Consider the following 16,235-nt stretch of genomic DNA (forward strand, 5'->3'; position numbering starts at 1 on the left):
AGGACTAGATTTACAGGGAGATTCATGCACTGAATGCTTGTAACATCCAGCTACTTATAAAAAAAGCCTAGGAAGGAGCTAAGAAATTTGTAAATGTACCTCGAGTGATAGATACTTCATCCTTTGATCATCTGCCACTAAGTCAGCAATTCACCTAGTTGCGTGGAAGGACTAAAACCCATGAAAGGACTAAACCTCCATCAACACAGCCCAACCATGGTGCTGGCAAAGGGACCCCTTGGCAGGACAGGCTCCTTCCACTGCCCACATGGGTCACAGCTGCATTATTGGTGTGAAAACAAGTGTGACAACTACAAACAGGGCAGGGACTAATACACCGATTTCCATGCCAAGTGTGTAATTTGTAATCAGTTGTTTGTGGACCCTCTGACTTTTGAGGGTCCTTTTGTCCACAAGGATTTATGAGTCTTGGGTGCTCCCATCCACTTTAGAGTGAGTCATCACATTAGAGAAAGACTGGATGTGGCACACAGTGCCACGGTCGGGGTGACATGGTGGGGATCAGCCTCAGGTTGGACTCGATGACCAGGTGTTTTCCAACCTCGGTGATTCTGTGATCAAAGGGCAGAACTTGTTGGTGTTGCTCAAAGCGACTTCTTCAATAACAAACATTAATTATGCCTCCGGGCTGTAGGCCGGGGGATTTCTCCCTTGCCCGGGGCTGAGGGGCCAGCCCGGGCAGGGAGCCGGGAGAAGCCACCGCCACCCTCACCCTGTCCCCAGTCCTTGTTCCAAATTCTTCTCCTCGGTCCTCAGTCTCTGTCCCTGCATCCATCCCTGGTCCCTGGTCCCAATATTTGGTCTCTGTTCCCCATTCCGGTCCCTATTGCTTTACCTGTGCCCTGTCTCTGGTTCCCGGTCTTTGTCCCTGTCCCTGGTTCCGGTTCCCGTTCCCTATGTCTACCCTCAGTCCCTGTCCCCGGTCTCGGTCCAGGTCCCCGGTCCCATTCCCGGTCCCCGGTCCCTCCCCGCTCGGCGGCCGCAGCCGATCCCGTGCCTCACCGTGGGCGCCTGCGCGGGGCTCCTCCTCCTGCTGCTTCTCCCCCTCCTGCCCGTCCTCCCCTCCCGCCGCCGGCGGCCGCTGTCAGGATGAGGCGGAGGAGGCGGCGGCCCGGCCCGGCCGCCCCCGTCTCTCTGCCCGTGGCGTAGCGGTCCCCGCCCGAGGAGGCCGCGGCGGCGCCGCCCGCCGAGCCATGGCCCAGCCGGGCCCCAGCGCCCAGACCGAAGGTACCGCGGGGGCGGCGGCGCGGCCTGCGCAGCCCCGGGCTCGCCTGAGAGCCGCGCCGGCCGCGGGGCGAGGGCGGCGGCCTGGGCGCGATCGGCCGGGCAGGGTCTGGGGGGCCCGCACGGAGCGGGGACCCGCCGGGAAGGAGCGGGGAGCGGCCCGGGGAGCTCGGCTTGGAAGGCCTTGGGAGGGGGCGGGAGGCAGCGCCAGTGGTTTTTTAGGCTGTGAATGTGGAGCAAGGGCGGCTCCCGGCGCGCACGGAGCGGGGATAACGCTGGGAGGACGCGCTGCTGCTGGGGAAGGGGAGCCCAGCCTCGATGGGACGAGGCCTGCCCGCCCTGGCAGGGGAGGAGGGAAAGGGTGGCGGTGGATGCAGGTAGACACCGATCCTCCTGGTGGGACGCCGTCATTGATTTGGGCACGGCGGGGGATGTTTGGCTGTGTGCGAAAAGGCACCTCGGAAGGTTCAGGTCGGGATGTGCAGTGTGAACGGTGCCTTCCTTTGCTGGAAAAGACAAAGAAAATAACAGATCTTCTCTCAAGGTGGTATGTACCTGTGCAGAAGGAAGCTAAGCTTTCCCTGAAGGTTCCTGCTGTGGAAAGGTTATTTCTGACTGGTTTGAGAGGAATTGTGGACGTTTTTTACTTTGGAAGAGGTTGCAGAAGTGTGTGCATATAAAAAAGCTGTAGGTAATGCTTAGCTTGGAAGGTGAGGTTGAAGGGTCAGTGTTTACTGTGTGGGATGCATGGGAAGGGTTGAGAAAACCAGGAATTTAATTTGAGGCTAGTTATAATATAGATACAGGAGAACTGGAGAGATGTGCAGAATCCTGCAGGATTGGTACTACCCAGCCATTGGACTAGGCCAGGGCTCTCTTCTTTTAGGGAGCATTTGAGTTTCCTTGGGAAAGCACTCTGTTAGGAAAGGGCAATGTTGTATTCTTAATTATGCATGTCTAGGGAATTTCGTGGCCTTTTTTTTTGTTGTTTTTTCTTTTTTCCTTTTTCTTCTTTATGGAGTTGCACGAGAAAGTGCTTTTCCTCAGGGATTTCAGCCTGCCTTTTGAGAGTAATGATGAAGGTGCTTAGATTGTGGGGTTTTCCCTACGTTATGGGCAGTCATTGCTGGTTTGTCCTTCTAAAGCACTGAGGGGAAGGTAAGTTTCCCTGCTGTCATGCTTGTAAGGTCAGTGTAGGTAGGGGTTATTCTCCTGTACTTTGTGGTGAATAACCATTGTTTATTGTTCTGAGGGCTGCAGAACAACTTCCAACAAATTTTCCTCTTGGCTCTTGCAGACTGTCACACTGCAGGTGTGCGGGGAACTGTGCAATGTACAAATGTTGGCTGTCTCTTGACCAGGAAAAGTAGTTGTAAATTTGTAGTGTATTAGAAGACCCATGTTGGATGTATTTGTGTTATTGTTATTTAAAAGGAAGGCAAAAAAGTGCAAGAAAATTTAGTGGTTTGATAGGTTGGTGAAGTCTGTCTTACAGGAGGTATGGATTGCTGTCTTCTTCCTGGTCCCTAGATGTGGGGAGATGAGGATGCTGTAGAGAAGGGGACTGGCTGGAAAGTTGGATGGATTCTGAAAGTGGTTGCTGTGTCCTACACTAAAGAATTGGAGCTTCTAAAATGGCTCCTCTCCCCATCCTCCTTTTGCAGCCATAGGACCAGTTTTGGTTTTTTACCCACTTTGATTACTATACTGTTCTTATCTGTGTTGGTTTTGCTTGTAAGTAACTTACCAAAAGTGTGCCTTGAAACTGTTCTATTTTAATGTGGAGAAAATTCAAGAAATTAATTATTTAATATTTTTAGTTGTCTGTGCTGGATTTATTGCTTAAAGGAGTAGCGTAACCTCCGATTTAAGATTACATGTGACAAAATAGAACTGGATTAGTATGTTCCCCTGAGGAAAAATAATGGCTTTTTATAATTACTTGCTTTGATTATAAATAACTTAAGCATTCTTTACTCATGCAAGTCACATCAGCTATGATTTGTTTTTGTGGAAAGTAAGTATAAAAGAACTACTTTTTCTGCTGTGGTAGGAATAACATATGGAACAACATGAAAGGAATTAATGTAGAAATTGTCTTCTGTTCCAAAGCCTGCACTGAAATGAAAATGGGCCCAAGAACAGGGGAAGGAATAGTGCAGAGAAATAGGAAAAGAATGGGCGTTGTGTCCAACCCTGGTTTGTACTTTGGATTAGTGGAGACATTAATAACCCTCTAATCCAGTGTGCGGGGTAACAGAGTTGCTGTATGATAAGAATCGCAGGGAGGCCGAGGGCAGCCCTTGGCTGCTGCTGGAGCTTTGTGCTCTGTGCTGGGAACTGTGAACTCATGATCTTGACCTGTGCTGCAAGTAGGTATGTGCTGCCTGCTGATCCTGGTCAAGGGTCTTTTTTTGGGGGAGATTTTAATTTAGTTGTGTTGTCCAGATTGCATTACCACACCTGTAATGTCTTATTTTTTAAAATATTTTTACTTTGACTATAATATTCAAAATTCAGACCTCTCAGGCTCCCTGGGTTTAGTTTGGGTCTGGGTGCTTGCCATCTCAGAATGTAAGGTTGCCAAACAAAATGTGTTGGCATAGCTTTTCCCTATCAGAATGCTCAGGATTTAGTGTAATTCTCCTTCTCGTTTCTGGAAAACACTTTGATGAAGGAACTGCAGTGACATAAAACACTATTTCTTCAATGCTAAAGTTAATTAGAATGCTAGGCCGATTATTAAACTCTTCTTACTGTTCTAAACTTAAACCATTAGTACAGTCAGACTGATAATTAGCATATCCATTGATATTGTTCAGGGAGAAACTGTTAATGGCACAGTCTATCAGATATTTTAGTAAGAATTTCCTGGCAGAAAGAATTGATCCAGTATTGGAGTAACTTAGACCAGTAAAAAGTGTCTGTCAGTGGTGGGAGGCTGTGCCATCTCAGTGGAGAGAACTGCTCAGCTGTAGATGGAAGATTGGAGGATGTTGCCGTATTGATTTTGGTGCCAGCAGCAGTGCCGTGGTCCTCATTGTGTCCCTGTGTCAATAATCCAGGATCCCAACAAGAGCTGGGTCTGTCACACATCCCAGGGGCCAGATGACGCTGGTGGAGAGGTCAGGAATGTCACACAGAAAATGAACTAACAAAACCCCAGGTGCTTTTACATTTCTAGTTTTTTTCCTTGTAAGCATGTCACTTTTAAACAAAATTGAAGTATCTAAAGATGCTATTGTTCATCTCCAAGCTAGGTGTGGTTCATAGGGGACTGGCCATGAGTGCTGATGTTCCATTCTGCTTTGTTGATGCAACTGTCAAATGTCAAACTCTTATCTCTTGGGAAGTAACTTCAAAATTGTTGGAACTTTCCAAGAGGCAAAAAATTTCTTCCCTCACTTTCATTTTGCTTGGTCCTTGATTTATTATTATTCAATAATTACTAATATTATTACTGTGTTTTTAGTATATTATTACTAATATAATAAAAAATACATTCTAATTAAAACACAAACATTCACACTTATTTTTTTAGGCCGTGTGCTTTTCTGACATTTCAGTGGACAAATCTGGAATTTGGTCTCAAAAACAAAACAGACACCTTGGATGTACATGTTTCCATCTCTTAGAGTTTCTAAGGAAGTTTTGATCAGTTCAGCAGATCAGTTTGCCCTGAAATGGGAATATTCACATTCAGGGTGTCTGTTTTCCTGTCAAAGTCAAATTGCAAATCTCCTAATTCTGCAAAATACCCTGACCATATTCTTTATCATTACCTGTTGATCTGCGAGAAGGCACAATGAATATGCTTTAACCTGTGGGCTGACTCTGTCTTGCGTTTTGGACACTGGAAGATGTAAATTCTTCGTCCATTTTTATTTCTTCTTGGCCACTTCCCCATTGTTACAGAGAAGATGGGCTTAGTAATGTGTTTTCTTCCCTTCCTGGCCTGGTGCCTCAGGATGTGTAACTGCTTTCCCATAGTCCTTGGTGGGTGGACTGGATTCCCACTGTGAAACTAGTTTGTATGAGCTCCCTTGAAAGTGCTTGAAGAAGGAATTTTGTTTTAAAACTTTCAAGAAGCTAAACCAAACAATTCTTGTCAATGAGGGAGTGGACCAAATCCCATAGGCTTCATTATGGGTGATGGTTGACTGGCAGACTTTCACTCCAGCATTTTATTAAAAAGTGCTTCTCAGATGAGAAGTTTTCTATCCTAAATTTAGGCATTTTAACTACACTCTTTTCTTCTTAAAAAATACCAAATATGTAGTTTTAAAACAAATGAAAAAGCCTGAGGTTGAGATTATGGCTTTACTCTGACTGAAGTCTTTCAGTAAGAACCGGTAACACTGATAAGCAACATTTAGTAACCAGGCTGCTGTGAAAGCCATTGTATGTGAGTATTTCAGAGGAACAGCTTTCATACCAGGAGTCTGCTACTTCTCAGTAGTTCAGCCTTTACTTGCATAGTTGGTTTTAGTGTCTGATTTAGTAGTGGCTGAGTTAATGGTACTACCCTCCACAAGTTAGTCTATAAATAGGGTAAGCACTGTGTCATTTTAGTCACAGTATAGTCAGTTAAGCATGATGATGAATTATCTCTGGAAAAATTTAAATCATTTGATATTTTTGTGTAAATTGGCATAGGAAGAACAAGTGAGCAGTGTACCCTTGGTTAATATTTCTGTGCCTTTCAGAAGGAAGAGGGTTTTTTTTTACCTGGAAAGTACCTGGTGCTCAAGAAAACTTCTGAGTTGTCCTGTTGCTCTATAAGCAGTGCCTGAAGTACTCTAAGAATGCAGAACTGCAGCATGACAGCTGATATAATGAGGAATTGTATGTATTTATATTTTTTTCCCATTCATGTCTCCTTCTGTCAGCCACAACTCCCCTGGCATTCAGCTGACTTGTGATGGTGCTTCCCTCCTTCCTGTCTCTATCCTACTCTTCCCAGTACACTGAAGGGGAAGAATAAAGTTTTTGAATCACCTTTTATGTCTGTTTCCATCTCCTCTGGCAGTTCCTGCTCCACACAGTGAAAGAGCAGAAATGTGGCCTTGCTTGCTCTTTGGTCTGAGGTTTTTCCTCCCTCCCTGGTCAAACACCCAGTCATTTGACCGTGTCTTGGGCAACTGCTGCTCTTCAGCAAGTCCTCTGGTTTTCTCAGCCTTCCCTCCCAGCCACCACCTCAGCTTCTTTAATACTGCTCTCCTTGCCTTTTGCAACCTCTTGTTGGTGGGTGTCCCCTGGACCTTGCCCTTGTTTTGGCTGCTGCAGGCCTTGCTCTGCTCTGTGGAATCACACCCATCTCTCTATTCCATCTCTTCTAGAGAAACTCGCACAACTGTACACACTTCCTCAGTGAAAAATGTCTTTTCTGAGCAATATGGCTCCCTAGCTGTGCTGAGTCTTAGCTTATTTGCTTTAAAATGTATTTTTCTTTATTTAAGAGCTTCCATGTTCTGTTACTCTGGAAGGGAGATCTCATTGTGCTTTACTTTTGGTATAGAGAACTACTCATCTGCTTTCCAGCCCTGCCTTATACATGTTCAGGTTCTGAGTGTTTTTTCAGAATAGATTATAGAATTTTGAGGCAGTGATCTTCAGTTACCTAATCATGAGGTTGGCTGACATCTAATTCTTTAATACCTTGGTATCTTTATAAACTGAAGTAGCTAAGTGCCTCACAGATTGCAAAAAAATCATTGCTGGAAGTTAACTTATGCCTCTTGGAAATGGAAGTAGAAAATAGAAGTGTTCCATCTTTTGGCTATCAGAGCAGTTCTGTGGTATCAGTTGAGGGCAGGACAGGAAACAGCAGAGCTGTGATCTGCTCATTTGGTTCTGTGTGCAGTTAAGGACCCTGCCTTGTGTGTTAAGGACTGAAAAATAACCAGAATCCTGGAGAAAACAAAAAAAAAAGGCAGTCTGATTTTTAGTTACTTAATAAGCCAGAAACACTTAATAACCCTTACTGTGGTGAGTCACACTGAGAAAAAATTTAAATTTGGGTGGGATTTTATTAATATTTATCTTTTTATATTTTGTGGTTTTTGAAAGTGTTTTTTGGTAAAATTCTGGAGCATAAATTCAGTAACAGAAGTTATACATAGCAAAGTGAATTGGAATCAATAACTGGAAGGCAATGGTCGCATTAACTGTGTGTATTCCAGAGTGAATAGCCTGGAGGTGAGAGGGAAGGGTTACCTGGGGATCAAACCAAACCAGCAGTGTTTATTTAACCATTTATTTAACCATTTATTTAACCATTTATTTAACCATTATAATGGTGTTCCCATGGCTTTAAGCTGGTGACCTGAATAGACTGTGTATTGCATCTTCTACCAATACATGTTTTTAGCTTACAGATAATTGCAACAAGATTTGCAAGGCTGTTTAAATGGCAACAAAGGAGAGGAATATGCACAACAAAAGGAGAAACAGCTCTTTCACTGTTTTTACCCAGTGATTCTGTGTGTAACTGTTTATCCCCCACACTCATGCCCTGGTAGGGTAACTTTGTATTTGCATGGCTGGTCACCATTCAAATACTCCCCAAAAGAAATTATTTATTTTAATCTGTGCTGCATCAGTGCTATGCAAAATGAGGAGGCAGCACCATGGTTGGGTGCTTTAAAAAAGAATGAAGCAGTAACTTGCAAACAGTAACGTAGATAAAACCACAGAGTATCATACAGTACTTACAGCTGTGTGTTCAGTGGCGTTGCCTTAATCTACACAGGAAGAAACACAGAGGAGTGCTAGAAGTTACTGCTCAAGCAATAAGTATTTTAACTATCTACAATAAATTTTCATGTCCAGTATCCTTTAAGAAAATTGTCTTTCCTAAGGTTTATTGAAATTCATATTAGTCTCCCCTTGATTTCAGAGACAAGAATTGGAACATTCATCTTACGTTAACAGTAACCTGTGCCAAAATCCCTCTGATACATTTTATCATATTTATTTTATGGTGTTACTTGGTTTATTTTGGTGAAATACAAAGAATAAATTTGGCTCTGTTAATTAAAATCATCTGACAGAATGGCATCTTTATGTCATATATGGCATCTTTAAAGTTTTCTTTTAAAGATTGGTTTCAAGTAAGGTTTTCTTAATTGCCAGCTTGCAATGTCTGTTTATATCTTCTCCCATGTGAAATTAATGGGAAAGCAATTAGGCAAACTCTGGATTCTGCGCTTGAGTGACGCTTCTAGCTGTGAAGATATTAGAGCTGTCTGTCTGGTCTTCACAGCTTCTGTTGGAGTTCTAGATGAAACTGGAGATAAAGATGTTAAAGTGCTGCATTAACTCCTGATGTTTCAGAGTTAAATTTGTTGGAGGCATTGAGGTTTACATTTAGCTGATGATCCATGGGGAGTGGTTGTAATGGCCTGTTACAATGTCTAATCTAACTGCGTATTTGCTTTCAAGTAAATGTGAACTTAACCTTATTGTGGGATAGGAATGTTTTCTGATATATTTTTATCTACAGCTCTAGGTTTTGTACCAGTCTAAGAACTTCTATACTGGCAACTGCAGTGCAGTACAACTCTTTCAGGTCCATTTGTTCAAAACCTGAGTGTGTACAAACACTGGTGGGAAACCTGAGCTTTGGAATTTGCTTTCTAATACCAATTAAGTTTGTCAGCTTCCCCTGGAGAGTCTGAATGGAAATCAGGATTTGAAAAAGGTCGTTTATCACTTACAAATGTCAGTCATCAAGTCTTAAAAATCTAAGTTCTGCTGCATGGCTACACCAATCTCAGTAGCCACAAGGGAGAGTGGCGGACAGAATGAAGGCCAGACTATTTCTTTTGGCAGGCAGCAAGCACTTCAGTTAAACTGATAATCAGGCTGTACCCATAGGCTGTGGTTTCACATTGCAGCTAAGCCAGTCTAGAAGGTTGCTACTGCTGAGAGAAGGGTTCCTACTCTCTTCTTCCTGCTCCCACAGTCGTGTTTCCCTCATTTTCTTTATGCCAGCCCTGCACATTGGACCTATCACTGAGCCAGTTCAGCTCAGTCACCAGTTGAGAACTATTCACTGCTGAATTAATTAGTTTAATTAATTTAGTGAAAGACCTGATAAGCATTAGAGCTCGCATAAAGGAAGAGTGTAAACCACACAGTAGTAATATGAGAGTCCAAGGGTATAGTTCTGACTTTTTTTCACAGTTTACTCTGATCTTCATTGCCACATGTGTGTCAGGTCTGCTCTGTGCTCAGCCAAGTGCTAGGTGTGGTCTGCTTTGGACCTGGTTTGAGACTCACTCCCCTCCCACCCTCCAAATTTTTCCTGTATCACTTCTGATGCTGTCACTGCTGTTAAAAGCTCTCATAGTGTGGTGGGGGTAAAAGGCATGTGTGCTCACAGTGAGGTGGGAGTGCTGAGTTACCCTCTCAGATGACCACCAGTATAGAAATCGATTTAAAATGATTGTAACTGCAGGCTTAGTCTAGCCTTCCCATTCTGTTTGCTTAGACCCCTGGAAAATGTTTTGAAATTTTAATGCTGGAGGAGGATCTTCTTCCTTTTTAAATGTTCAGGAATTCATGTAGTTGGCAAGTGGTAGCAAAAAATATGAATATATAGAATCACAGCAGTATTTCCTGTCAAGAAATAGATTCTAGAGGCTTGGGGGAGTACTAGTCTGTTGTTCTCTGGGAACCTATTAAATTGCTTTAGAAACCTTACTCCAAATAATAGGATCTGTATCCTGTTCCTTGATGTTAATTATCTTTTATTGTTTGTCATACTATATTTATCATCATAATGTCTCCCTAAATATATCAGGCAACAGTCTTTTTCCAGGACATTTATTAAGATTTATATCCTTTTAAGTGGCTACTCTACAGCACCCTGTTTTTCATGCCTACAACAGGCTATTCTGACAACTAAAATTTTAAAATTACTATTTCTTGAAAGTCAGTTTCTACCTGTTCTCTTTCCCAGTTTATTTTCTGTATACCAATTTGTAGCAAGGGGTAGGGAACTACAGTGGGAAAGAAATCAGGTATTAACTCCCTTTCGTGCTGCTTGTTCATATCCGTAACTCTTGAGTTGTGAGTTGCTGCTATTTCTAAAGTTTTTCTAGTACCTGTGAAATGACTGTGCTGTCTGGTAGCTGTGCATGTGGAAGTGAGTTTCCATGCTCTTGTGATTATTTCAGCTTTTGAAAATGTCCACCAGGATGCCAATTTGCTTTAAATGGCAGTGTCCTCACGCCTGTACCAATGGTAAATTGCAGAAGCCATTGCCTATATAAATTTCACAAACATTGGCTTCTTTCTGGTTTCTTCCACATCATTTTCTTGGTCAAGCTGTATTTCACTTTTGTTACCTTCCTTTGAATTTTTAAGTGTGTTAGGTTATCATTAATTTGTTCTTTCTGCTCAGAAATTGGGAAGCAGAGTACCTGGGGTGGTCTGTAGCCTGAATGCTCTCACAACTACACCTCAATTCTTGGCCCCATGACAAACAGCAAGACAGCATGAGATCTCAGACTAGTGGTGTCTGGGGGAATTTTGGAATTAATGTAATGGTTTTCTTTTATATATTAACTTACTTCATCAAAGAGAACAATGCAGTAGGGTTGTTTTGTGCTGTTTTGTTGGTTCTTTTTTCCTGAGAGTTGAGTCACACTTTATTCTCATTTTTCTGCCTGAAGAGGACAGCCTTTAATAAATCTGTAGGCGAAGTGATAAACATATAATAAGGAGTCACAGGGATTTTTTTTCCCCTCCCACTGCAAATGAGTCAGCAATTAAATTATCTTGAAAGAAAATCAGTCTGTTGTCTGGGTTTAGCAAATGTTTACATTTAAAGAGAACAGTTATATTAGTGGTGCTCAGAGTGCAAATTGTGTAGGGGGTCTCCTGTAAAATGAAATGCATATCAGAATCTCTCCCTAAATGACTCTTGATCTGAAATATTTTCATTTGATCAGAGCAGCAGATTCCTGGTGGTTTACTAAAACAGACAATATCCTCAACTTATATTTTCTTTTACTGGAAGACACACTGAAAACCTCACTGTCAAGTGGAATTGCCACGTGTAATCCAGTTCTGTGTTTTCTGGTTATATCATACAAATGATGAGACGTGCTAGTGTGGAAAAACTTGGCAGAAATATTCCTGTGTAAATACGAAGGCTCATTCATATTTTCAGTCTTGCTCTGGTCAGGAAGATTTATGTGACTTGACATTTTTGGGGACTTGTTTTCAAATGCTGTGGAAGGGAAGAGGTGGCTGTGCTGGAGGTCTGGTTCTAGGCTGGAGGAGCCTCTGTGTCTACTTCAAACACCTTCTGTTGGTGTTTATCTTGCAGGTAATGAGATGGGCCTGGCTGGTGAAATGAAAGGGGCAGGGATGAATTTGACAGCTGCATTGTTTGAGCTCAGGTGTGTGAAATGCTCAGAAAGCTTTGCCGAGGGGATCACGTCAGGCTGTGCCTGCAGGGTGTAGAGATCTACCTAGGCTGGCCTAGAGCTGGCAGAGGTGGAATCCAGCTGTGAATCCTCTTGGGGAAATGTGCCCAGTTCTTGGGGACTTCACCCTCCCCAGTTCTGCGCTGCCATCACCCTGCTCTTGTTTGGTCAAGCAGTGACTGGGCTGAGTAAATACCCACAGCCTGCAGAGTAAATAACCCCTTTCATAAATCCAAGGAGACACTGAGTGATTTTGGTTTGGTTATTTGTTTGTTCTTTTTCTTTTTTTTCCAAATTGATCCTCCTGAAAAGAGCAGATATAAAAAAGAAAAATTGTTAAAGCAAGATGAACAAGAGGCAAGCACTTAGGGAGCAGGGAAAATGCTGGTGATTGTGATGAGATTGGTAACTGTTCTCTCCATTTTGTGTCACTGTAGATGAATTCAAAGTTCACCAGACTGTAGCTTGCTGTTGACTTTTGAAATATTCTGATATGCATTCAAGCTTAGCAACACTGTGTTTCTGGGGAGATTCGCTGGTGATAGCAGCAGGATACAGGCAAAATCCTTTCCATAGGATTCCATTAATGGTGTTGTCTGTTTGACTTTTCCAACTCTGTGATTCATCCACTGCTGCCCTATTTAAATTATTCAAAGAATTGATAAAGCACAGCATGTGGTTGATTTCCTCGGGGGAAAAAAATGCTAACCAATAGTGTTTTCCTGAAATTTCTTGATGAATTGTTCTCACAATCGGTGGCAGAGATGAAATAGAGTGAAAACTAATGATAGTAAAACTTCTTGTGCATTAAGTTGGGACTTCTGTGGAGAAGACTGTGTGCACAGAACTGAGAGTTCTGATGGCAGCCTAGTTAAAAGGAGAGAGCCAGCTGCTATGTTGAACAGGGATGTACAAAATCGAGGCTATAATAATGGAGGTAGGGAACTGTCCTTGGGAAGAAATGGTGCTTTTGGCAAATGAAAATAAACTGTTGGAAAAAAATTCAAGCCCCCTTTTGTCGACATGGACATTTATGTTTAAGTGCATTCCTGTGATACTTGACGTGAGTGAGCAGTGTTCCATTGCAGTCCAGTGTAAATAATGGGTAACTAAGCATAAATTTAAAACGAGACTTAAGTTAACCTGGGGTCAGAGTGACTAAGTGTGTAGAAGAGCATTACTTGTCACATGAAGTGGGCTTACCAAACTGGAAGTCAGGAGTGATTCTCCTTTACCGGGTGAAATGGAGTGTCACAAGATGGAGATCTGCACCTCCGGAAGCAACTGTCTCCTTTTGTGTCCAGGAAAGAAGATGAAGGAGGCAATAACAAAGCAAGGAAGTAGTTAACACATTGTGAGTGCTGTGAAAAGGGAGAAAAAGTGGGAAGTGGAAGTGGAAAAAAAAATGGGGAAGGAGAAACTATGTGTTTGCCTTCTTTTCCTTGTAGTTGTGCATGAAGATGTTTGCTTTGCTGTTAGGGAAAGTTTAGTTGTTACTGCATATGGCTATTTATCTTTGCAGGTTTAATTAAGCCATTTAAAGAACCTTTGTTTTCTCTTTCCCTTTTGCTTGTTCTCTTCTTATGGCTGCCTCATTCTTGGAAGTGTCCAAGTCCAGGTTGGACAGGGCTTGGAGCAACCTCATCTAATGGAAGGTGTCCCTCCACAAGCCGAGGGGTTGTAATGAGATGATCTTTAAGGTTGCTTCCAGCCCAAACCATTCTGTGGTTCTTGATTATATTATAGAAGAGAGTCTTCCCATTTATTCAAACATCTAAATTTCTTCAGATTTTAATTACTTTAATTTAGTGATGGCTTTTCATTTTTTCTCTAAACTCCTTAATGTAGGATGTTACACATTGTTTAGCATAAAAAAAGAAAAATAAAGAGTAGGAATAGGCACTACTGAGATTATAGGCTGTAGTGGAAAGATGTTTGTCATTCAGCTTCAATTAAAAATAACATTACCTTCAAACTTTAATAATATCTTGCAAACTTCCACTTGATGTTAATAGAGTATTTATTATGTGGTTAGATGCTGGTAACATGCAATGCTTGGCTGAATATTTTTGATCCTGCACTTGCTGATATTTGCAATAAATATGAAGCTTCTGTAACAGATATGATGCAGCAAGGCTCAGATCTGCATGGTGATATCTGCATTTGTCAACAACACCAAGTTTTTATGGATTTGGCCTTAAATTGGTACTGGATTGTTTCCCTGCGAATGTTTAGTCAATGGAGAACAAATTGTGGATGTCAAATAACCTTCAGCTGCACAATCAGCCAGAAATGGCTGGATGAATGCAGCAGTGTCTGAAAGCTGCACTGCCCGAAATGGGGAACTGCCCAAGCTCCTTTTCGGAGCAGAGCCAGCAGCTCCCGGGCCAGGGCACAGCTCTGGGGCAGAACCCCCTGGTTTTCCCCTTTCTGGGGTTGATTCTTCTCACCACACACAGCAAAACACTCTAAAAAGGGAGCTGTGACAGGCGGAGGCGTTTAGTGCCACTCTGAAAAAGAAGGTGGCAAGTGAGAAGTCAGGGGTCATTCTCTGTCCTCACATAAAACAAAGAAAATGTGTGACCAGTGAGCTTGAGCCATTTGGCCCAGTAAATAAAATGCTTGATACTTGCAAGTTTGAGAAAAGCAGGTAATTATTTTGTTCCTGTGTTTTGGTTTGGTTTTTTTTTTCCTCTAGTTTGATCTGCTGCTGCTGGATATCTGTGTGTAAGGACAAATGTTGTTTCTTGAAAATAAAGCAGCCTCATTTTATAAGTCAGGAATTGCTTCTGTTTAACATATTTCTTCAAAGAACCTTAATCTGTTCCTATGCTTCTGAGTGCCTCATGCAAGCAGCTGGAGTGTATTGTAAGAGTGGAGGGGTTGGTTGTTCTTTTTTCATCAAATCCTGTTTGAGTAAAGTAAAAAAAAGCTTTTTGCAGTCTACATGAATGGTCTGGTGGCAGACTTAGATTAAAAGTTTATGGAGTAGCATAATTGTGGCTCCAATATGATGTCATGATATTCTGAAGCTAGTGCTCATAGCAAATAGTAGAAAGTCATAGTAGGAACTCATAGAAATAAGTACTTTTCCATACTTCTCAAGCAATCATGACAGCAAAAGAAAGGTAGAAAATGACAGAAGCTATATATTTTTTTGTCTCCAAAAAGTTCACTGTACATGTAGGTTCTTTTCTGCTCTGTTTTTGTATTTCAGCTATGTTGGACCGAACTCTTGATGTCATGTTTGACTCTTTAAATATCAAGCAGAAAGCTCTATAGCATTAATTTTATAAATAGAACTGGTACTCAAAAATAGTCTTATTGATAATCAGCTTTGTCTGTCTTAGTTCTGGAATGATCGCTACATGTTTGTGTAACTGGAAACTGTCATACATAAAATTTAATCCTTTTTGGAGCTGCTCTGTGGAACAGCATATAAATAACTAGTCAATAAGAAATGTGTGTTTGTTCCTGTGTTTTCCTGGAATTGGAATTTTGCTGTACAGTGGGTTAAGAGAAAGCTGTATCTTTTTTTCTCTGAAGTTTCTCTTCACGTATTGCAGCAGTTTCATGGTTCTCCTGTAAATCGATGAGTCTGCTCTGAAATGGATTTTGCTGCCCTTATTTTGAGTTCTCCCTGGTTAGGGCACATGATGACATTCACTGTGCTTTGCTGTAATGTCAGTGCTCCACAGGAGATGGGGATCCCTTTGTCTCACCTGGAGTGTGTCTGCAAAATCTGTGTTGCTAGCTAGAAATTAAGCTAGTGATTTAATTGCCATCTGTAACTCTGTCATCTGCACTCTATTTGGCCTAATAATCTGTGAAAAAAAAGCTGTTTTAAATTGTTGGTCAAAAGGATTTCTTGTTTGTATTTTTTTTTAGTTTGGCATACCAATTTTAATTTAAAGTTTTCTCAGTGCTATTTCCAAAGTTAAAAAATAGGTCTTTTGGGATTTTGTTTGTTTCTGGGTGACTTAAGGCCCTAAATAGGGATTGGAGATCTCACTAGTGCTGTGAGGGGATACAGAGTGTTCCGTGCTGTGTCGCCGCTGTGTGACAGCGGATCCCATTTCAGTCGGGCACTGCCCATCTCCCGGCTGTGTTCGCTCTCCCTTCATCCTCCTTCAACAGCCGTGCTGCCACTGGAGCATGGGAACCACTCTGCAAAATGAACAGCTTGCTTTTGGGGCTGCCTTTAAATTATAGCCTGTGATGGCAACTAAGTTTTCTTTTTCAACTCTGGGCTTGGGGTGAGTCGGACCTAAATTCAGAGTGAAAATTAAGTGATAAATGACAAAGGCCTAATTGGAAATCTATGAATGAGTCCATTTCCTGCCATTGACTCCAGTGCATTTCCAGGTGGACTTTAATCTGTGCCATGTGGCCCGAGGGTACCTGTGCCTGGCAGTCTGGGCTTGGGATCACACTTGCATTTTGGGAAGTGTCTGTATGGCTTTTGTACAAATTGTACCTCTGAGGAAGAAAATAATTAATTTGTAAACTTAGTCACTTAGCAGAAAGGTGGTAGCTGTTAGAGTGTCTCAG

At 42.2% G+C, this 16,235-nt stretch overlaps 1 protein-coding gene across 1 annotated transcript in view; it reads left to right on the forward strand.

The window, feature by feature from the left end:
• Nucleotides 1-1,101: 1,101 nt before the first annotated feature.
• The window catches only part of RABEP1 (rabaptin, RAB GTPase binding effector protein 1), a 45,979-nt gene continuing 30,845 nt past the window's right edge, over nt 1,102-16,235 (forward strand). Inside the window, exon 1 of the mRNA XM_005525858.3 lies at nt 1,102-1,248. Within this exon, the coding sequence (XP_005525915.2) occupies nt 1,215-1,248 (34 nt within the window). The 5' untranslated portion in view covers nt 1,102-1,214. The remainder of the gene's footprint in view (nt 1,249-16,235) is intronic.

The sequence above is a fragment of the Pseudopodoces humilis genome, chromosome 23 (genome assembly GCF_049639895.1).
Source record: "Pseudopodoces humilis isolate 2021_Gansu_Grassland_sample_001 chromosome 23, ASM4963989v1, whole genome shotgun sequence".
Taxonomy (NCBI): Eukaryota; Metazoa; Chordata; class Aves; order Passeriformes; family Paridae; genus Pseudopodoces; species Pseudopodoces humilis.